This window comes from Toxorhynchites rutilus, chromosome 2, assembly GCF_029784135.1.
Source record: "Toxorhynchites rutilus septentrionalis strain SRP chromosome 2, ASM2978413v1, whole genome shotgun sequence".
Lineage (NCBI taxonomy): Eukaryota > Metazoa > Arthropoda > Insecta > Diptera > Culicidae > Toxorhynchites > Toxorhynchites rutilus.
Window position 1 is genome coordinate 259,494,560 of NC_073745.1, and position 24,593 is coordinate 259,519,152.

Sequence of the window (24,593 nt, forward strand, 5' to 3'; positions counted from 1 at the left end):
TAACGGAACGTTCTCAAACAGGCTGTAGAAACACTGGAGGAATTCATCAATTTTCCAAACAGTCTTTTTCATTCCTTCTTGAATGAATTGTGAAAACTTGCAAACTGCAGCTACCTATATTCGTGTGCTCGTAGTTTTGGCTGCTTCGGATTTCACGAATTTCTTCATTCAACTGCTTCACTACTCTCCAATTAACATGGGAACCGTCAATGCTGAGTTGACCCACTTCAAACTAGGTTTAGCTTCAAAATATTTCTTCAATCCGTCGAACAAGTCCAGTGCACGCGTTGAGCTTAGAACAGCTGAGCCAATGTACCTGAATTCCATCGTTCCCTTCTTTACATTCCAGTAACGAAGGCTAACATCCATCTGTTGCTTTTGTGAAATCTTATTTAACGTTTCGTCGAAGCCGATAACGATATCCTTACAATTTTCGAGTAAACGAAGGATGTCATTCAAAAAGTATGGCTCAATACCGTATGTGAGCAGGTAGCTCATTTTAGTTCTGCTGAGATGCATCGTTGGTACCATTCCACTGTCTGGAAACATATGCGGAAAGAGTTTAGCACTAGAGCACTAGAGTTTCATGGGATCATGTCTACCACTTGCTGAGGAAGATTGCCAGCTCACGACCTTACTCGTGTGTGTAAAGGGTGTGTCACATCAAATTGCATCACGGAAAAAACGCTGTAGAAATTTAATTTTTAGGAATTATATCTTCAGCTTTCGCTTATAATCAGATAAGAGTGTATAGATCACGTTGGCCATGCTTCACTGTCAATTTTTCGTAAATTTGGAAAAATGTCGTCGAACGAAAAAGAGCGTCGTGAATTAATCCTGTGCACTCGAGAATCCGGAGTTGTCACATCGGGACATCGGTAAGATGCTGGGAATCGTCCAATCCACGGTCAGCAGAGTACTAAAACGATACTTCGAGAACCTAACCATCGACCGGAAGGTGAAGAACGGCAAAAATGGATGCTCCGTCAGTGAAAAAGATCACATGCGCGTAGTTAAGCAGTTTAGACGTGATCCGAGAAGTTCGGTCTGGAATGTCGCCAATAAGCTGAATTTGTCAAGTTCATTCGTCCAGCGGACCAAGCAGCGGGAGGGCCTGCGTACATACAAGTATCAGAAGGCTCCTAACCGCGATGAAAGGCAAAACATGGTGGGGAAGACGCGAGCCCGGAAGCTGTACACCGAAATGCTGACGAAGCCGCATTGCCTGGTAATGGACGACGAAACCTACGTCAAAGCAGACTTTCGTCAGCTGCCGGGCCTGTTGTTCTTCTCCGCAGAGGACAAATTCAGCGTTCCGGAGGAGATTCGCAAGCAGAAACTATCCAAGTTTGCCAAAAAGTACATGGTGTGGCAAGCGATCTGCTCTTGCGGAAAGCGGAGCGCCCCCTTCGTGATGACCGGCACGGTAAACGGGCAGGTTTACCTTAAGGAGTGCCTACAGAAGCGCTTACTACCACTATTGAAGCAGCACGAGGGCCCGATCATCTTCTGGCCGGATCTCGCTTTGTGCCACTATTCAAAGGACGTTTTGGAGTGGTACGAAGCCAACCGGGTCACCTTCGTACCAAAGGAAATGAACCCGCCCAACGCGCCGGAGCTTCGCCCAATAGAGAAATATTGGGCGATTATGAAGCAGGCCCTCCGGAAGACCCCAAAAGTTGTCAAATCGGAGGCGGACTTCAAGAGAAAATGGATTTCTGTTAAAAAAAAAACTACAACCTGACGTTGTACAGAACCTTATGGACGGGGTAAAGAGGAAGGTGCGAGCATACGGGCTTGGGCTCGAAGTATGAATAAAAAGAAAATTCCAAAAGTTGTTTAATAGTTTTTATTTCACTGTCTAAAATTTTCAAAAGGATCGGTCTACTGGGCGAATTTCTACAGCGTTTTTTCCGTGATGCAATTTGATGTGACACACCCTTTATTCTGCGTTTCAATGGAATGGTTTTTTTTTTCAACAGTCTGAATTATAAATCAATCGAAAGAAATGGTGTAATTCTTTATGTTTGTGTTTGTTAGAAGATGAAAAATCAATCTTGCGTCGACTAGAAACTTTGATTCTAGATGGGACTCAAGTGTCGACGAAAACTCCGTTGACTCTCTGATTGAAGATCAATGTATATAAAACATACAAGAGCACTACATTTAAATAACACTAATCCATCTGTTTTTCCTGGTTTTGAATGAAAATTACTGGTTCTACCGGTTTTTCTGGTTGAGTTTCCACCCTGAACTCGTCGACTAATTCATTTCAAGAGATTACAACGTTAATCATAGTGAAAGTGAACTTAAATGAAGTGATTGAAAATAATTTAAACGAGCGTAGCGTTCAGGATATTTGTCACCGAAAATTATAAATGTTCGGTTTTCTTGGTTTTCGTTTTTTTACGTTGATTGGTGCTTAATGCAAATTTTCTATACAATACTGTTCATTCGCCTCATGAATTGGATGCAAGGTGCGGCTACTTGATGAATTTCCCCAACACAGATTTCAATGAGCCTGGGGAAATCGGCATTGCGAAATAGATGCAAGATACGGGTTCTTTTGTACCTGCATGCATTTTTACACTCGGGAATATGTGCAGACTTCAAAAGCGGTATGAACACAATGCTTTGGCTCGGTTATTCAAGAGTGCATTGGAAGACATTCCTTGATGTCTTCAGCAAATTGAACTTCTACGTATACCACTTGGCAAAATTATGATAACAATTTGCTGCGATAACGTCGATTGAACAATATGCTTTCAACTTACATGTCAAAATCAAAACTGAGTGCTTGAAGTTCAACAAATCGAGAAAATTAGCGGTTCGAGATGCAATGAATTCAGAGGGAAATGTAAAATACATTGATCGTTCAGCCATTCTTTCGTTCACATATTTTGGAAGTCTACCAGAAATGAATGAAATGAACAAAGCATCATGCCATACGACTTGCTACAAAGAAAGTAATCTTTTCACAATACATGAATTGACCTAAATTGGGATTTGTTCGCATCTGAGTTCGGAAACTGTTTCATTTAATCACTGGTTTAATCAATACATTCAAATGTCTACTAAGCCAACGGTAGTCCCACGTCAACCTTGCGGTTGTATTTTAGGTATAACCCACCCATAGTTTTTGACGTTGGATTGTGTTTTTCAGCAACATATTTTTATTTTTACTTTGCGGTTTTAAAGTTAGTTTCAAAAATTAATTACCTACTTAAGTATTTGTAAGTAATGTGTATTTAAAAACTATTAGTTACACTTGATAATTACTGAATTTCATGTATATATTTATTTTGTTGAATTTTAATAAGAAAATAAGGTCATGTTTTCTCATTTCATCAACTGCAAAGTTTTTAAATTGGTAAGTATTATGTATGAATAAGAAAAAAACTAGAGATTTTTGAAGAAATTTTGCTATGGGGTCTGTGGTATCACTTCATTCTGAAAAAGTGATCTCTCGCCAAAAACAGTTTGAGAACCCCTGCTCTACGGGTAGGCGATTATTCATCGCTTGAGAATTTTTATTGAAATATTCATATTTCTCATTATGTTACTCAACCTGGTCACTGAATGATTCGGATAGCTCGAGACATTCAGTCAACGATACAACGAGTACATTGTAAACCAATGCACAATGGTCCAGGAGATGTATTCAAGTGGAAATTAGCATTTAGAGCTCGACAGTTACCCTCTAGACAAAACTGTCTTCGACAAAGTTGTTACATACGATAGAATGCTCATTTTTATGGTATCAAAAATAGGGTGACCAAATTGTAGACGAAATGAAAAATCTAACTTTCTTATTTTCATAGACAGAGGTAAACATAGATCGACAATGTTGTAGTCCTAGTTGTTTGAGACATATTTGTAGAACAATGTTTTTTTTTATCTCTTGAAATAACCGATATAGCGTCTTATTCTATGTTACGTTAGGGTCACCATGAAAAAAACTGTTTTTTTTGCTCTAACTTGTGTAATATGTAAAATTCTACATACAAACTGTCTTCGGAAGACTTTTAGAGCTTACTAATACAAATATTTTGCGATGCAGAACTTGACAATATCTCAACTTCACTCAAAGTTATTAATATTTCTTCCCAAAAAAATACACTCCCTTTAATTTTTTGTCATTCTTTCTGGGACAAACATAAACAGAGTTTATTGACGGCATTATTTCAATCTACATGATGTGTGATTTTCAACACTATGTTATTTTTTTGGTTTGAGTAAATTAAAATTGAAATCATGAGTTTTTGGGTAAAAAACCATCAATAACTTTAAGAAAAATTGAGATATTGACAAGATATTGATATCGAAAAATGTTGGAATTGATAAGCTCTAAAAGTCGTACGAAGACAATTTAGATGTAGAATTTGAAATATAAAAGATAAAGCAAAAAACCCGTTTTTTCATGGTCACTCTATTTTTGATAACATAAAATCGAGCGCTCTATCATATGTAACAACTTTGTTGAAAAAAGTTTTTGTCTAAAGAAAAAATATCTCGCACAAAGTAGTTTTTGGCGCTTTCTATCTAAGTTGCATTAGGGTAACCATGAAAAAAGCGGTTTTTTTTGCTTTGTCTTTTATATTCCAAATTCTATATAAAAACTGTCTTCAAACGACTTTTAGAGCTTATCAATACAAACATTTTGCGATGCAGAACTCATGATTTCAATTTCAATTTACTCAAACACAAAAAATAACATAGTTTCGAAAATCACCTATTATATAGAGTTAAATTTATTCTTTCAAATTCCGTCAACAAACATTTTTTATGTTTGCCCCAGAAAGAATGACAAACAAATGAAAAGAGCGTGTTTTTTTGTGAAAAAATATCAATAACTTTGAATGAAGTTGAGGTATTGACATGTTCTGCATGTCAAAATGTTTGTTGTGGAGAAGCTAACTTCGTTCATTACGAAAGCACTGGTGAACGGTGTCACCAAGACCCTGTTTGTTCACCTTAGACCAGAAGGGAATCAATCGGGAGGAGAGTGATGCCACTGAAAATGCGACCAAGGAAGTAACAGCATGGAAAACTGATTCCGCTTGAGGCATCGCAGCAGCAGCCACACACAAACACATACACGCGCGCAACTCTTTTCGTTTGGTGGTTATCGACCATCGAGAACAATCCGGAAAGATGTCATCGTTGCTGAAAAATAATCTTCCAGTACCCCTTGGAAATGAAAATTACATTCAAGCGAAAGAGTTTATTTTAGTGTTTTCTATTCATATAATAATGCGACCAAATACATTTTGTTTTGTGATTTTTTAATCAAGTGTAGTTAACTTTATATTAATTGGCGTGATGACTACAATTCGAACCATTTGAAGCGTGTATCCGATTTCTTCAATTTGAAACAAACAGTACATGAATTTACTCGCATTTCCAGGCACAGTAAAACTTTAATTGATCATGTTTATTCCAATTTTGATACTATTTACACAGTCACGGATACCAATTTGAAAATAACCGATCATGAGACTTTAATTATCAATATTGTAGATAATCTCGTGGTAAATGAAAATGTTGTGAAATTAAAGTGCTGGAGGAAATATTCGAAGCATGCTGTTTCGAATCTCGTAGTGAGAAGCCTGGATTTTCCATTCGAGGTCGGTAATTTAGATGAATCATCAGCTGTTCTAACTAATACCTTGAAAGAGTGTACAAATCGGCTTGTTACGCAAAAATTTGTTCCTATGAAAAACTCGAACAGCTGGTACAATTTGGATCTTTTACGCCTTAAACGTGAGAGAGACAGATGGTACAAGAAATTTTGTAGAACAAATGATGGAAATCATTGGAATATGTACACAAACGCGCGCAATATATATTCACAGTCGATTAAGAAAACTCGTTGTGAATATATTCAGAGGAAGATTGATCTGCATCAAAGCAACAGCAAGGAGTTATGGAAAATTTTGAAATCTTTATTAAAACCTAGTAATAGCAAACCGCGTTCCATAACTTTTAATGGCACACTTGAACATTCTGAACAGGCTATAGCATCTAAGTTTAACGATTATTTTGTCAATAGTGTTTCATTGATCAATCAGTCCATTGAATTGGTTGATGAACCTGATGAAATAAAACAGCCGGTTAACAGTAGTTGTAGATTTGAAAGTTTTCACCCAATTACATTAAATGAACTTAGAACTATTTGCTTTTCTTTAGGAAAAACGGCTGGAGTGGATAATGTCAATGCTAGAGTTATTCAAGATTGCTTTCATGTCATCGATCACATCTTGCTGGACCTTATTAATAAATCTTTGCTAACTGGGCATGTGCCTAAGGTGTGGAAGGAATCTTTAATAGTTCCAATTCAAAAGGTTGCTGGAACGATTAAAGCCGAAGAGTTTCGTCCCATCAATATGTTGCACACGCTAGAGAAAATATTAGAAGTAGTCGTTAAAGGTCAGCTGCTGGAATATTTAAATTGCAATGCTTTGCTAATACCAGAACAATCGGGATATCGGGAAGGTCATTCCTGTGAAACCGCATTGAACTTGGTATTAGCAAAATGGAAAGAGAAACTAGAGTGCAAAGAGAATATCATTGCTGTTTTTTTGGATCTAAAACGCGCTTTCGAAACAATTTCTAGGCCCTTGTTGTTGAACACGATTAAGCGCTTTGGATTTACGAGTACTGCATATAAATGGTTCGAAAGCTATTTAAATGACAGAACTCAACGGACTATTTTTAATGATACAATTTCGAATCCCCTAGGGAATAATCTTGGAGTACCTCAGGGAAGTGTATTAGGGCCCCTTTTATTTATTATGTATATCAATGACATGGGAAGAGTTTTACGATTTTGTGATATCAATCTTTTTGCAGATGATACTGTGTTATTCATTGCAGCTAATGATTTAGATCAGGTCGTTTTACATTTGAATGGAGATTTACATTCCTTAAGTAGATGGTTGAAGTATAAGCAATTGAAATTGAACATAAGTAAAACTAAATATATGGTAATCTCGCGAAATCGTTTAAATGAAAACGTCTCCATCGTTATTGATAATGAGACTATTGATCGAGTTCGGGACATTAAATATCTTGGCGTGATTATTGATGACAAACTCAAGTTCAACACTCACATTGACAATGTCATCAAGAAAATTGCCAAGAAGTATGGAATCTTATGTCGATTGAAAAACGATTTAACTATTTGCAGCAAAATACAGCTATACAAATCAATCATCTCTCCTCATTTAGACTTTTGCTCTTCCATTTTATTTTTAGCCAATGACACACAAATATCGAGATTACAGCGCTTGCAAAACAAAATAATGCGGTTGATACTAAAATGTAACAGATTCACTTCCTCATCTTTAATGTTGGACGCTCTGCAATGGTTATCCGTGAAGCAAAGGATTGTTTATTTAACTATGGTGTTCATTTTCAAAGTAGTTAAAGGTTTGCTGCCTCGATATTTGTGTGATCGAGTTGAAAGAGGAATTGACTTTCATAGTTATAACACCAGAAACGCGAATGAAATAAGAACACCTAATTTCTTGTCATGTGCTTCACAAAATTCGTTGTACTTCAAAGGAATAAATGTGTTCAACTCGATGCCAAGACATATTAAATGCGCAACAACACTTACAGAGGTATTGAGGGTATTCAAAGTCAATCTAAAACAAGGCTGGCGGTTGGACTTGTGCTCTGGTGGACCACTTGGCTGCAAGGTCCTCGTCGGGACCGTATCGGCTCTGTGGCGGTCATGACTGAGTATTGGCTTTTTTGGACATTGCAATTTTTTGAACTTATATCTGTAAATAAAATCAGTTCGTTTTTCATGTTTGCTAAACTGATTTCAATGTTGAAAAAAAAATAAATTATCTTTTAGATAACTCGTCTTGCTCAAACCTCTGTGGGGGAAGGAGGCGGGACCATCATCATCATCATCAACATTATTCTTCCCCATCAGTAAAATGTTTCCATATCCCATATTGGATGCATAAAACCTTGTGCCTCCAATGTAACGCTCTCGTTTTCGAAGTCCCCCAAATATTCATTCATTCATTCATCCAGAATTGATTCAGATTCAACTTCAAACAAATGATCACTAAATAAACGATAGTCCTACGTCAACCTTGCGGTTATACCACAGATATAACCCACTTCCTGTTTTTTTTATCCCATTTGTTTATTTAGGCTCATTAGCATTTTAGCTGTAACAGAGCCGAATTTTAATCGTGTACATGTCACATGTTTATCATATCTATAAATAGCACATTACACAGTTGCCATTTTTCGGTGTAAGAATATTCCTTCTATACTATTGTATATGGTACATTGCACAGGTAGCCATTTAGGCGTAAGAGTATTCCTTCTGTTCTTCCATTATCCAGTCAGACCACCGGACAGCGGAGACATTTGATATGATCATTGTTGTGTTATTAATAGAACAGCAGTCTGATGTTTCTTGCAGAGCACAGCAGTTGTATGGATGAATCGATCTTCATTCGACCGTGGATCGATCTCCACCGCTGATGATTGTTATGTGGACGTAGTTATTCTGTAACAACACAAAGATGGTCAATGAGGGCTCTGAGTATTGAACTCACAATCGATCGCTTACTAAGCGAACGTGCACCCAATGTGTCTACGAAGACCCCGTACTAAAATAGTTAAACTATTTGTGTTTTTTTTTCACGGGCCACACTATCAGAGATGTCGTTCGAGGCGTAAAATCAGCAGTTGGATGCGTTCCGGTAGTGCCGAAGCTGGAAGAGGAATTACTTGCTACAGTAATGACAGAAGCTTAAAGCATGGTCGATTTTCCCGCTTCCCGCTGGATACTCGCCGCATAAGTCCCTTGTACAAATTTAGTAATGGTAGCAAAACATTGCATGCTACCTCTAACGGAGATCGATGACTAGATGCGTCAACGAGTACATCATAAACAAATGAATATGGAAAACACGTATACAAATGTAATGAAGGATAATGAGTGAATTGAAGTAGAAAGAAAGTATAACAGGTACTTAGGGATTAACATTATGGATTCAAACCAAAAACACGAAAGGTTGGTTTTCGCTTGAAGTAAAGGGTGTGTCACATCAAATTGCATCACGGTAAAAAACGCTGTAGATATTTAATTTTTAGGAATTATATCTTCAGCTTTCGCTTATAATCAGATAAGAGTGTATAGATCACGTTGGTCATGCTTCACTGTCAATTTTTCGTAAATTTGGAAAAATGTCGAACGAAAAAGAGCGTCGTGAATTAACTCACTCATTTCGAGAATCCGGAGTTGTCACATCGGGCTATCGGTAAGATGCTGGGAATCGTCCAATCCACGGTCAGCAGAGTACTAAAACGATACTTCGAGAACCTAACCATCGACCGGAAGGTGAAGAACGGCAAAAATGGATGCTCCGTCAGTGAAAAAGATCACAAGCGCGTAGTTAAGCAGTTTAGACGTGATCCGAGAAGTTCGGTCCGGGATGTCGCCAACAAGCTGAATTTGTTAAGTTCATTCGTCCAGCGGACCAAGCAGCGGGAGGGCCTGCGTACATACAAGGTTCAGAAGGCTCCTAACCGTGACGAAAGGCAAAACATGGTGAGGAAGACGCGAGCACGGAAGCTGAACACCGAAATGCTGACGAAGCCGCATTGCCTGGTAATGGACGACGAAACCTACTTCAAAGCGAACTTTCTTCAGCTGCCGGGTCTGTTGTTCTTCTCCGCAGAGGACAAATTCAGCGTTCCGGGGGAGATTCGCAAGCAGAAACTATTCAAGTTTGCCAAAAAGTACATGGTGTGGCAAGCGATCTGCTCTTGCGGAAAGCGGAGCGCCCCCTTCGTGATGACCGGCACGGTAAACGGGCAGGTTTACCTTAAGGAGTGCCTACAGAAGCGCTTACTACCACTTTTGAAGCAGCACGAGGGCCCGACCTCGCCGGATCTCGCTTCGTGCCACTATTCAAAGGAAGTGTTGGAGTGGTACGAAGCCAACGGGGTCACCTTCGTGCCAAAGGAAATGAACCCGCCCAACGCGCCGGAGCTTCGCCCAATAGAGAAATATTGGGCGATTATGAAGCAGGCCCTCCGGAAGAACCCAAAAGTTGTCAAATCGGAGGCGGACTTCAAGAGAAAATGGATTTCTGTTAAAAAAAAAAACTACAACCTGACGTTGTACAGAACCTTATGGACGGGGTAAAGAGGAAAGTGCGAGCATACGGGCTTGGGCTCGAAGTATGAATAAAAAGAAAATGCCAAAAGATGTTTAATAGTTTTTATATTTTACTGTCTAAAATTTTCAAAAAGATCGGTCTACTGGGCGAATTTCTACAGCGTTTTTTCCGTGATGTAATTTGATGTGACACACCCTTTACTCTATCAAATCTATCGCGACAGTATATTTTATGGAAATTGATTTTTCAATGGTTGAAGTTTCGTTACGATTGGTTCTATTTCCAAATAGTTGTGACATATGTAGGCGAATACATGTTTTTACTGTATATGTTTGTCGCTTCAGAAAGTATAGGTAGATATGGCACTTCTTGACCAAAACTGTATCATCTTATCGGCTCCATTTTAAAGGGAATAAATTCCAAAATATGTCATGAGTTTTCTGAAATGTATTGTGACGCACACCCCAGTATAATCATGCATACATACACGTCTGCGGCCATAAAAATAGACATAATACTACGATCCAACACTGCAGCTTCGCAGAATAGTTGATAAAGTATCCTCACTATACTGGTATCTCCAAAAACTCCGATAAAAAAATGTGACTGCAAATCCGTTCGTTTGTGGCACAGTACGATCCTATATCGATACGCCCCGTCAATGTTGGTAGCATGCGAAACCCCCCGCAGATAATGTCCGTCACAGTGCTCAAAAAGCGAGACAGATCGTAAACGGCATTATTCCAACTGGAAAAAGTGAAGCACTGGAAACAGTCTGCAATGCATCTGATAGTTTCCCCTTCTCATGGACTTCCAACTGTTTCTGTTATTGCGCCGCTCCTGACGACCCGGGATACTGCCAGCGGAATGTTTGTATAGTTCCACCGTAATGTTTTGCCACATTTTCTTCACTTGAAAATAAAGGGGTGGGAGGAGGCCATCGTTGTTGAACAGCACATTCTGAAAGCATTCCGGTCGTGGTCGGGCTCCGATTATTATGACGTTTAACGAACGGAAACTCTTGCACTAGGTACTGCGACAGCATACTGCTTTGGGGTTGGCATTCTCCTCCCCCGCTTCCCCTTTTTTGCGCAAATTTCGAGGATTGTTGATTGTTGGAAACCTTTCGAAAATGCTGGATCCGTGTCTAATGGTGATCAAATAGTTCTGAGGTAAACCGTGATGAACCGGTCCTTCATTGTGATAGCTGGCGTGTCTGGGGCAACGAGTGAACTTTGTCATGATTATCTCATTTGAAAGTATGTTGTCTAAGAAAACATGTATTTTCTCCCTACCAGGAAAACAGCACTACCGAATAACAGAGCGCAAAGTTATTGCAAGTCCTTACGAACAAGCAGGAATCATCAACAACATCATCTGCATCAGCCGCATTTTCGTTCATCGCATTCGCGTCTATGCGTTTTTCGGTTCGAAGCTTCCGGTTGTGATTCGGCGGAGTGTTGTGCATTCAAGTTGGTCGGAAAACCAGGTGGCGCTTGGTAACAGCAGAGAAAACAGTTGGTTCACTAGTAGATGATGTTTATATTTGCATAATAATCTTTTCCCCGTATTTTAGTGCACCGCCAGCGACAAGAAAGAGTTTCGCTACCGAAGTTGCTTCCGGGAGATTTTGCTTGGTTGGGTTTTAGTGTGCAATTCTGGGGCTGCCAGATTAAAGGGCTGTCGAGCGTAGGGGTGATCAAGATGGCTGCAGTGTGCAATTTCCAATAAAGGGTGTACACATTTTCGATTCCGGATAGAGTTCATCGGGAAAGCTTTATATTTGGTCTGAAGAGGGAATTTTCCAGTAGAAAGAGTTGCGTTCTTCGGTTGAAAACTGAAGGTGAAAATTCGTTCCACCACCCCAGTCGGCAGTCCACGAATGGGGCTTATAGGGGAGGTGAGGGTTGAACTGACATGTTAAGAAGAACTCCAAGTATATCTTTGGAAACTCATGTTTCCGAAAACTTTGATGCAGTTTCTTGCAACTCAATATATTGTTTTTCTACCTAATTGGCCAAATATTTTACAAAAAATTGTTTTTCAATGTTTTTTAACTGAAATTAAAACAGACCGAAAAGCATTTTTTTCGATGTGGGTAATATGGACAGGTAATATATGAAGCGTAGAGGTTTATCGATCGTGAGAGGAATAATTTTATTCAACCAAGGTCTGAACTCATCACGAATGTCCGTTCAATGATGTAAAACTCGAATTAATCCATCTAGAAATGATATCGCGCTTTTCAGCAGTATAAACGGACAGACCCTCAACTATTTTTCTTTTGGTTCCAGTCAGCTTCTAAATAGTCCACATTTGGCTATTTGATTTCCTTTTATAGACGCAAGGCATTCCTTAGGAATAGATTAAACAGACGGTTCACAGTCCATCTCACTCCCACTGGCAACTGTCCGTTTCACCCCACCAGTACAATTATTTCAATAATTTAAAATTTAAAAAAATTTAAAATTTCGGACGTTTTTTCGAGCTCCGTAACAATAAAACAAAGGATATTTTTAGTATCCATTATATCATTATTTGTTCATCTGTCTTTTAACAATAACACAATAATTGAACGGAGAAAAAATATTCATAACGAGAATAGTTAAGATGTGATGAAGTGAGGGAGCTCAAAAAAAAATGTTGTGCCATGGCGTACACGATTTCAGCCCTTCTGCTTATCTGAAAAAAAAAAATCAAACAGATTCTGAATCAGTAAAGATGCCGCTATGGCATGAACCTCGGACAAGTCAAAAACATCTTTTTTGACAAAGTGGCGGTCGTTTGAAAAATAAAATGCGGTTTAAAACGTTTTCTCTAACATTTCCCGATTTTTTAAAAATAGTAAAATTACAAAAATATTATTTTTTAGATATTCATGCGATAGAGAGATGCCTGCAGATTGTATCCATATTAATTCGACATGAACCGGTTCAGTAGAGCTTGAGATATCGTGTACGCCAGTTTGAAAAAACTAATTTCGAGAAAAACGCGTTTGAAGTTCATTGTTATGGCTGTATCAGGTTAGATACGGCATCACTAAAATGGCTCTAGCTCGGTAAATAGTAGGATTTTCGAAAAGTCCTTTCTATGGTATATTCTTGAATGCATAAACTACAGAAATATGAAGGAAAAAAATGATTTTTTTAAATTTCTAGACTGGAATGCTGCCTAAACAGAAATCTGAAATTCAAATTGTAGCTATGCAAATCTACCACCTGTCCATATTACCCCCACTGTCCGTATTACCCGCGTTTCCTCTACTACTTTACGCTTTGTCCTGTCGTTTATTTTAGGTCTTAAGAGAAGTGTGAAGAGAGAGGTTCGTGCATAGTGATATAGAAAGGAAGTTGAATAAAACAAACATAGTAAAAGTGGAATAAAATGTTTTACTTTATTCTCTGAAAATTCGAAGATGATTGGTTGAATGGGTGAATTTTTCCATATCTTTTCTCGTGATGCAATATGACTCGGGACAGTCTATGAAAAACAACAAAGATATCCATACGAAGGCTCGGCAAAGTGCAAATCAAGGCAGATGTAAACATCTCAGATTAGAATTTGGCTTAGGAACTGAACGCTGAGCGCTGTGTTGATCAATTTTCGAGTGGTGACAAGACGTATAGAGCATATAAATAACTCAGTTGGACCCTTGGTCCCTTAAAATGCCCGACTTCAGAGTAGAGATGGGTAAAACGGTTCATTTCAGTGAGCGGCTCAGAGCCGTGCGCTCAATGACAAGGGATGGCTCATTTGAGCGGCTCGACGGCTCTTTTCATGAACTGTTTTATTCGGAGATGTAAATAATGGAAGACGTTAAAAATAAATCTTTCACTGCAAACTTGACCTGCTCGGAAAAACTCACTCACACGGTACTGAAGTCGCAGGAATACATAATATTAAAAAAATGGTAGCTCCGTGGAGGAATAAATCCCCTTTCATTCCACCAAAGCAAAGTGTCACTTGTTCTCAGCAAATGTGGTTCCGCTAAATATTTATCTACAATAGATATTGCAGCAGCTTTTGGATCATGTGAGGATCGAAGATTGCCAACCAATGCATCAAACTTCTCCTATACAGATGACCGCGCTCCATCACCAACGATTTGTGGTAGTTTCATAGGCGTGTATTCTATGAATGTCATTTTTAGCGTCCTTACCAACGAGAGGTGTGTACAGTTGTACTTTCTGTTATCCCCAAAACCTTGCTGCTTGAAGCGAAGATTCTAGCAGTATTGGTTAGGCTACTAATTCGTCTGATTCAAGATTTGTAAATCACTTTACCAGGTCCGGAATCAATTCATTACAGAGCTTTTTTATAATCACTAGAACTGATTTCTCTTGATCCATATGATGTTGATCATGTCGGATTATCAGTCGGGAGAGTATATCAGTTTTCGATAACGACACAGTTTTCTCTTCGTTTTATGTCCCAAACATCTTCAAAATATTTCGAATGAAATGTTTTCATGATGAACTGTATTATATTAGTCAAACCATTCCATTCGATACCCATACTCCCGCATGAAAAAAGTAACTGGCCATCTTGGAGTTGGATTAATCATAAATAACTGTGCTCTACTCATATGATGGGGGTTTTCAGAAGAAATGTAGTCTGTCATCTTGTAACGGTCGCCATTTTGATTTACATTTTTCATAAATAACTGTGTTCTAGTTCAAGTTCTACCATTTGATACCCATATTGATGGGGTTTTGACAAAATATGAAGTCTGTCATTTTATAACGGCTGCCATCTTGGATTTCCAATCAACATAAATAACTGTGTGCTACTAGTCAAGTCCTTTTATCAAATGCCCATGTTGATGGTGTTTATGCGAAAAGGAATTTTGAGCATCCCGAGAAAACGTGATCCACAACAACCAAGCGATATTGTTTTCCTCTTTTCCCACACAGTATCGCTTGGTTTGTTTCACTCGAGCAACAATTACTCAGAGAGACCAATTCTCTCTAGAGATAACGTTTTTTGATGTTGCTTTGATCGATGTTTCTGATAAAACAGCTGATTGTATGAAGAGGAGACTTAAATGTACCGTCGTAAAAAATACACGTCTTTGGAAAATAAATGGAGTTCGCGTTTAGTCCGTTCAATGTTTAATGATTAAGTTATGTGTTATGTGTTATGATGTATCCGAAAATTTAAATACGGTTGCGCGCGAACATTTGGTCCTTCGAACCGGATCGTTTAGAATCAGTTTTTCGGATACTTCGTTTAAATTCATTTGCGTAAAGTGTGTTACGAACAATAGCGCACAATTGAACTTACTTGACAATTGGTGAAATAAAGACAATTCTGTTCGCCTTCGAAGTTGAATCGAATTCAAAATACGCGGATTGAGGTCACGGAGTATACAGATTAACCAGAGTTTATTTGATTCGGATCACCAACTGTTATGTAAATTGTGGAGTTCATAACTGAAGCTGAAAAAGAGCGAAACTCCCAACCAGTGAAATTGGAATAAAACAACGCCATCACTTGTGCACCATTGTGGAGTGCAGCTACAATCACCATTGCGCACTGGAAGCTGGGTTGCTGCACTACTGGATGAAGGATTTGACCAGGGAAGTACTGCTCATTCTGTAAGCTTGGTGCATGTGGCTTAGAAATAATAAAGGAATACGACTAAAATAAATAAATAAAAGTGCATGCGAGTTTCATTTAATTTGGCTTGGCCTGAGTTTTTTTTGTCTGGTTGTGTTTCTAAATCTGCTGGATTTTGTGGTTGTTATATTTTTATCCTCATTGCAATCACATTCTGCCTTCTGTCACATCGAGAATCGCGTATCGTGGAACGTAGAGTAAACCAATTTGAAGTAATAGAAATCAGTGAGTGTTATCAGTGGAATAAATACTTACGAAACTATCGAAATGAGCAAGGAATTGAGAGCACTCACAAAGCGGGAACGGCAGATGCTGAATAGCTTGGACGTCGTGCAGCAATTTTTAGAGGATTTTGAATGGGACAGGGATGAGTGCCAGGTTGAAGTTCGGTTGCAGCTGTTGCAGGAGGAGTACAAAGAATTTCTCGAAGTTCGCAACAAAATTGAAATTATCATGGAAGATGCGGATTCTGAGAAATTTGCTGCGGGAGATGAAGATGAAAAAGAGGAAGCAGATCAACTTCGAGAAAAGGCCAATTTTGACGTAATGCGGCAGTTTCAGAATCGGTTTTGTGTGCTGAAGGCACAACTTTTGAAGCTAAAACCTGTCAGTACAGCAGTTTCGAAATGCGACAGAGATCAATCTAATTGTGGACAGCAGACTGCAGCATTTTCTCGAGTTAAACTTCCGGAGATTTCCCTTCCCCACTTCAGCGGTAATATAAAGGATTGGGTTACGTTTCGCGATACCTTTTATAGTCTGATCCATAACAACTCGCAGTTGACGGAAATGGACAAATTCACGTACCTGAAGTCGTCACTCACAGGAGAAGCTCTCCAGGAGGTAAACGGCATCGAGTTGTCTGCGGCCAACTACGATGTAGCTTGGAAGACTCTGGAATCCAGATACGAAAACCGAAAACTCATCGTGAAGGATCATCTGGATGCACTCTTCTCACTCGAACCTCTGAAGAAAGAATCTTACGATGGTTTGAATCATCTTATCTGCGAGTTTGAGAAGAATTTGCAAATGTTGGAGAAAATAGGTGAGATCGTTTCCGGTTGGAGTACATTGTTAGTCCACATGTTATGTTTAAGGTTGGATACCACGACTCTACGTAATTGGGAGACTCACCACAACAGTAAAGAAGTCCCTACGTACGAGAAACTTCTGGCATATCTCCGTAACCATTGCTCAGTTTTGCAGTCAGTTGCTTCTGCCAAACCTTCAAATTTTGATCAGCGTCAACCCAGAGTAGCAGTGTGTCACACTACATTGAAGACCCCGGCCAGATGTCCCTTTTGTACCGATCCCTGGCATTCACCTTTCCAGTGTCCAACATTCCATTCAATGAGTTTGCCAGAACGAAACGATGCTGTATCTCGCTACCGGCTATGTAAGAATTGCCTTCGTCCCGGACATGTCTTCAAAGATTGCGATCGAGGAACCTGTCATCACTGTTTTCAAAAACATCATTCGATGCTGCATGTTGGGCAGATTAAACACTCCGTTCCACAGCCGCAATCCACATTCGCGATGTTGAATCCTCCATCGCAACAACCACAGTCCATGCAACACAACTCACTCCAACAGACACACACTCAGCCACAAAACACACACACAGCCAACTCGCATAGCACACAACGCTCACAGTTCAGCACAGATCATGCCACCACAAGCCAGAATTATGTCGCAGTCCCTGCCACACCAACACCCGATATCCTTCTGTCAACCGCACTCGTTCGTATGAGAGACAACTCTGGAAATTCACTGCTGGCTCGAGCATTGTTGGACTCGTGTTCGCAGCACTGCCTTATGACAAGAGCTTTTTCGAAAAGGCTTAACTTTGATGAAACTTCAGCATATCTGTGCGTGCAGGGGATTGGGTCGTCTCGTAATATTTCAACAAAAGCAGTGAAGGCAGCAGTTTGTCCAAGATCACAAATAATTTCACCATTTGAAGAGGAGATGCAGTTCCACGTGTTGCCAGAATTGACAGTGCCGTTGCCGACGACGAGTTTCAATCCGTCCACTTGGACCCTTCCTGACGTGAAAGTTCTGGCAGATCCGCAGTTCTATGAGAGCAGTCCAGTAGACGTTATCATTGGTGCAGAACACTATATGGATCTGCTAACCGATGGCAGACAAAAGGTAACCGACGATGGACCTACGCTACAAAACACGGTATTTGGTTGGATCCTATCAGGAAGGATTCCACGCAGCTCCTCCAGAATGACCCAGTCAATCACGTTTGTGTGCTCCACGGTAGAGATTGAACAGCAGCTCACAAGGTTCTGGGAACTAGAAACCTGTAACACTACATCCAACAACTCCATCGAAGAAACAATCTGCGAAGAAATATTTGATAAGACGACAGTCAGAGATTCATCAGGAAGGTTCATCGTTACACTACCGAAGAAAGAATTCGCAATTGAACGTCTTGGCGAATCGAAAAGGATAGCAATTAATCGGTTCAGAGGATTGGAACGACGCTTCTCTGCAAATCCAGAACTGAAGCAGATGTATACTGATTTCATCCATGAATATCTACACCTTGGACATATGCAAATCGTTACGGACAGATCTGAAAAGGGAACATACTATCTGCCACACCACGCTGTTTTAAAACCAGAAAGCACTACAACAAAACTTCGAGTTGTGTTCGACGCTTCGTGCAAAACAACGACCGGAGTATCTCTGAATGATGTCCTTCTAGTTGGCCCTGTTGTACAGGATGATTTAATCAGCCTAACTTTGCGCTTTCGGTTGTATCAATATGCTCTTATTGCGGACATCGCCAAAATGTACCGCATGATTCGAGTTCAACCAAACGATAGACATCTGCAGAGAATCTTGTGGAGGGACTCCTCCGACCAGCCCATCAGCTCATTCGAATTGACGACCGTTACGTACGGAACAGCATCCGCACCATATCTGGCGACCAAGTGCCTGCAGAAGTTAGCAGACTATGGTCAGCAAACTCATTCGCTCGCAGCATCCGTCATCAGAAATAACTTTTATGTAGACGACCTGCTATTGAGTATAGGTAGTATTGATCAAGGCAGAGAACTCATACGTGAAATCATCGAATTGATGGAATCAGCCGGTTTCTCTTTACGGAAATGGAATTCGAATTCCCGAAAACTCCTATTGGATGTACCAGAAACCCTGAGAGATGATCGCACCATTCTAGAGCTAGATTCGTCCAGCGCTCCAATCAAAACCTTGGGTTTGGCTTGGGAACCAAGTACAGATAATTTCCGATTCCATAGTCCTAAGTGGAGCATGGCAGCAGATATTACAAAAAGGGTTGTGTTATCAGATGTCTCCAGAATATTTGACCCCTTAGGCTTGGTTGGTCCGGTGGTGGTGAAAGCGAAGATTTTTATGCAAGAGCTCTGGAAATACGAATGCAGTTGGGATGAGCCTCTCACTGATAGTCTTCAACAACAATGGCAAGAATTTCGGAGAAATCTTGTAGACTTGGATGGCATGTCCATTCCTCGTTGGGTCGGAGTCACCGCAACTGTGAAGTCCATACAACTTCACGGATTCTGTGATGCATCAGAGAAGGCATATGGGGCATGTATATTTGTAAGAACCGTCGAGGACAACGATACTGTTTCAACACACCTCTTGATTTCAAAATCACGGGTAGCCCCTCTGGAAAATCTCAAAAGAAAAAATCGTCGGCAGTCCATTCCTCGACTTGAGTTATCTTCAGCACTGCTTCTTTCACATTTGCACGAGAAAGTGATGGCCAGCATCCACATCGAAGTCAAGTCATATTTCTGGACGGATTCGATGATCGTAAAATGTTGGCTTACTTCAGCACCATCCAGGTGGAAGGAATTCGTTGCGAATCGAGTCTCCGAAATACAGCACCTGACGAGTGAAGGAGTTTGGAATCATGTAATGGGAGTTGAAAACCCTGCTGATATTCTTTCCCGGGGCATGACTCCAGCGCAGCTACAATATCAATCCAGTTGGAGGCATGGGCCTGTTTGGTTACAGCTGGACGAATCGAATTGGCCCCAACCCATCCCAATCCAGGAGGAAGAATTAGACAAGTCAATTATGGAAGAGAAAAAAGTCATCACAGTAGTTCTACATGCAATCAACCCAAGTGAGATATTCGGCTTACGATCATCATTATCAGATTTAATTCGACTGACAGCACTCATCCGCCGCTTTCGCTTCAACTCACAAGCTGCTAACCGGAATCGTCGCAAGCATGGATTCATCACCGCTGAAGAACGCGACGAAGCACTGAAAATTTTAGTTCGTCTGTCCCAGAAAGAAGCATTTCCACAGGAGTTTGCTGACTTATCCAAGGGTGAACAGGTTCAGGAGTCCTCTAGAATAAGTTCACTTCATCCGCAGATAACAGACGGCATTATTTGTGTTGGCGGCCGGTTACAGCATGCGCTGTTGTCAACAACTCGGAAGCATCCATTCATATTGCACCATCGACACCCGCTAACAAGAGCAATTGTATCATATTACCACCGTAAGCTGTTTCATGCAGGTCAACAACTCTTGATTTCCACTGTCCGTGAACGGTTCTGGCCGACAAACGCTCGAAACCTGGCCAGAAAGGTTATTCATGAATGTGTTCCATGTTTTCGCAACAGACCCAGAATACACGATCAACTGATGGCAGATCTTCCACCGGAAAGAGTCACTCCTTGCATACCATTTCAGCGAGTTGGAGTCGACTACTGCGGGCCGTTTTGGATTGCGTTTCCACATCGCCGAGCTCGTCCAACGAAATGTTTTGTAGCTGTGTACGTGTGCTTGGTTACAAAGGCAGTGCACTTGGAGCTGGTCGCTGACTTAACAACACAGGCTTTCTTGGCATCACTGAAACGCTTTTCATCACGCCGTGGCAAGCCCAGTCTGGTAATGTGCGATAATGCCACGAACTTTGTTGGAGCCAGACGAGAATTGGACGAGCTATGTACGTTGTTTAACAACCAACAATTCCAACGGACTATTTCTGCAGAAGCAGCGGAAAGCAATATTGATTTTCGGTTCATACCCGCACGTTCCCCAAACTTTGGAGGACTTTGGGAGTCAGCAGTTAAGTCCTTCAAAACATTATTTAAGCGGACCATTGGCACCCACACCTTGCTGTATGATGAGATGCAGACTGTTTTAACACAAATCGAAGCTGTGCTAAACTCGCGACCACTGACTCCGGTGAGCAACGATCCGAACGACTACGAAGCGCTAACACCGGGTCATTTCTTGATCCAACGACCTTTAACTGCGATTCCTGAACCTGATTTGGACGACATACCTGTGAATAGATTGTCTGCTTGGCAACGGACGCAATATTTTATGCAATGCTTGTGGAAGAAATGGTCGGCTCAGTATCTCTCGAATCTACAGAACCGCACTAAATGGACGAAAGAACGCGATAATTTGACTGCTGGGACTATGGTGCTGTTGAAAGATGAAAATTTACCACCATTGAAGTGGCAACTTGGGCGGGTAGTGGAGTTGCATCCCGGATCTGATGGTAATATTCGTGTTGTTACTGTACGCACAAGGGAAGGAATATATAGGCGTGCAATATCCAAAGTCTGTATCTTGCCCATCCGTGATAACATTAATGCATCATCAGAGGAGAACTAGGACTCCTCCAACGGCGGGGGTCGAGAGGCCCCCGCACACCATCGCATTTTGTATTAAATGGACATCGTTTGTTTTGACTTCACCAGAACTGAGCTTAAATCAGAGTCGAGGTAACCCGTTTTGTTCTTGGTGGTGGAAAGTAATTGCATGCAGTGTGAGGGTGTAGCAGTTGCGCTGGTTACCGAACCAGTTATGTTTGGTGTGGTCCACACCTATACAGCCGTATCGGTTGTCTCAGACGAACCTCAGTTAATCACAGTTTTACGTTTGGTATTTTCGAGGCACACTTGACATCAGCGAGGCCTGATCCTAACTGGGGAATACCGACGTAATGTACACGTCATTCTGTCTGCAGAAGGAACACCAACGCCAGGAGGCGCGGGCGGAGGCCATCCGGCCTCCGTTTCAGGGAAGTCCTTTTTTGTAACATCATTTCGGTTTAAAAAAGCACCCTCTCATTTTATTCATAGCACCACCACCAGCGACGAACGGTATCAGGCACGACCAGTCAACACATAAAGCAAGCACCAGCAAAACAATGAACAGGACAACTGCGACTGCGGAGATAACGTTCCAAATCGTCAACAGAAATTACAGTTACTTTCAACAACAATCTCATCATTCACTAGCATCAGAAACAACCGCAGACAAAGTGTATCAGGCGCATCATCAACGTGTCAACTCCCATCAGCAGAATATAAACACGAACTAAGAACTTGGCAGCAACAACAACAGCAAATGAAACGAAAGAAGGATCACAAGAAAACTCACACATATTGTAGAGCACAATCGGCGAATCTAGGTCAAGTTCATAGTACCGTTACTCACCAGACGTAAATAGTAGCACCAACAATGACCAGATGATGTAAACAAACCGGGATGTACCGTTACCACGGAGAGCGCTGCCTATTTCCGAAGTGTGTGCCAGACAACCTCTATTCTCATCGGTTTCGTAGTAGCTAGAATAGGACAGAAGCAATTGAAATGCAAGATATTTCAAGGCGGCCGGCATGTTTATGCGAAAAGGAATTTTGAGCATCCCGAGAAAACGTGATCCACAACAACCAAGCGATATTGTTTTCCTCTTTTCCCACACAGTATCGCTTGGTTTGTTTCACTCGAGCAACAATTACTCAGAGAGACCAATTCTCTCTAGAGATAACGTTTTTTGATGTTGCTTTGATCGATGTTTCTGATAAAACAGCTGATTGTATGAAGAGGAGACTTAAATGTACCGTCGTAAAAAATACACGTCTTTGGAAAATAAATGGAGTTCGCGTTTAGTCCGTTCAATGTTTAATGATTAAGTTATGTGTTATGTGTTATGATGTATCCGAAAATTTAAATACGGTTGCGCGCGAACAGATGGGGTTTTGAAAAAATGGTAAGGTGTTGTATCTAGGACACGACCGCATATTTTTGACGTAGAACTTCGCAATTACATTATGCAATCCACATGTTTACCACTTCGAATATTATTTTAGAATGCATTGAAATTTTTGTAATAGATTATGTTCTTCGTTACAAATAAATTTGATGAACGTCCTTTTGAGGTTTGATATGATGCCTAGGACTACCAAAATATGTGAACGGAAGAATTGTCCAACGTTCATTGTATTTTACACTTCCCTTTGAAATTATTGCACATCTCATGTTTACGTAGCTCTCGAACCGCGAAAGTTCATTCACCTCTAGTATCTGAAATGACGATTTTCCCAGACTTCTCAGTTTAAAAGTATGTTTTAGGGAAACATATTCCGGTCTGCACAACGACAAGCCAGTACAAAAGTACTCAACACCAAAAAATATCTCCGACTTGAATGTATTGGCAAAGTGGATTCCCCCAGGCACATTAATTTTGAAGTCCGTGTTAGAGAAACACAGCTCAGTGGAAAAATAAAACCCCGACTTGCATGTTTTAACAAAGCGGATTCCCCCAGGCACATTATTTGGAAGTCCGTGTTAGGGAAACACAGCTCGGTGGGAACAAAAATACTCTCGACTTGCATGTATATTTGCAAAGCAGATTTCCACAGGTAAATCGATTTTGAAGTCTGTATTGGGGAAACCATAAATCGGATCAATCAAAACTTTACTTAGTTATTCAATTGTTCATTTCATGAAAAAAAAAACATTTTATTAATTGTGATAGACGCGTAGGAATATTTCCTATCAATTGATGCAAACATCTTTCCGATCTGTTAAGAAATGAATTTATGAGCATTCGAAATGCGGGTAGGGTTAGCACACGAATCGGCAGAACAAATGTATGGGAAAAAAGGAAGTTCTTCCAGTTTTCATGAATTGAACCGTTTAGAGATTAGCGAGTTGTAATGTATAGTATATCAAACAAATCTTCGAGAATTTCCGATTCGATTAGTATGCAAATCATGAGAATTCTTTCACAGTGAAAATAGATATTGACGTTAAGTTTATTTCATAAAAACGTGATCTGTTTTCTTATTTGGCATCCTTCCTGAAAGACGTAGTTCTACGTCAAAAACAACAAATTTTGCCATTTTGGGGTGGCGGCCATTTTGGATGTGCGTTTTTCATAAATAACTGAATTCTACTATTCAATTCCTTTCATTTGATACCCATATTGATGGGGTTTTGACGAAATTTGTTGTCTGCCATTTTGTATCTTCAACTGTCGTTCCTTTGTTACTTCATCAATATTTTTCGATTTTATAGTTGTGTTGAAATATGTATGTTCGTCTGAATGCAACTGTTTGTTTCAAAAAAAAAAAGGACTTTTTTATGAAATGTACTAGTTTGCGGTTATGTAATCAAGCAAATACCAATTACCTCGTACTCATAAAACAAAAGTTCGTTCATAAATCAGTCTATGCTATCTAATAGCGAATTGTTGATGCAATAAAATAAGCAAATTGGAAAAACTTTTTATTAAGTAGGTTAAACAATCCGAACATGGTGTCGATTTCACCAAAAATCAGTCACTGTTTGTGCATTATAAAATTTGTTCTAAAAAAGGTTAATAATCTTGAAAAAATTGGTTCCAACATAATACAAAGGGTTATTGTATGTATTAGTTTTAAGTGTTAATGGAAATCTATTTCAAAATTATTTTAATTGATTTTTCATAAATATTCTTTCTCATGTATAGAGGGGCTAGTTGGGCATACGACATGCACAATTGTAGAAATTAAGGTAATA

At 40.1% G+C, this 24,593-nt stretch overlaps 2 protein-coding genes across 2 annotated transcripts in view; both read left to right on the plus strand.

Annotated features, from left to right (window-relative positions):
• Positions 1-24,593, plus strand: part of LOC129769152 (uncharacterized) — a 314,394-nt gene that overhangs the window by 34,172 nt on the left and 255,629 nt on the right. The window lies entirely within an intron of this gene.
• On the plus strand, positions 14,930-22,697 carry LOC129769151 (uncharacterized). The gene is made up of 2 exons (XM_055771241.1): positions 14,930-19,902; positions 19,987-22,697. The coding sequence occupies exons 1-2, from the start codon at positions 16,044-16,046 to the stop codon at positions 21,414-21,416; spliced, it is 5,289 nt and encodes a 1,762-aa protein (XP_055627216.1). The 5' UTR covers positions 14,930-16,043; the 3' UTR covers positions 21,417-22,697.

What these genes read in the sequence shown, in the direction of transcription:
- LOC129769151 (XM_055771241.1), top strand. Translation starts at nt 16,044, where the DNA reads ATGAGCAAGGAATTGAGAGCACTCACAAAGCGGGAACGGCAGATGCTG. An exon ending in TCTACATGCAATCAACCCAA is followed by an intron (nt 19,903 to 19,986) that starts GTGAGATATTCG and finishes TCAACTCACAAG; the next exon opens with CTGCTAACCGGAATCGTCGC.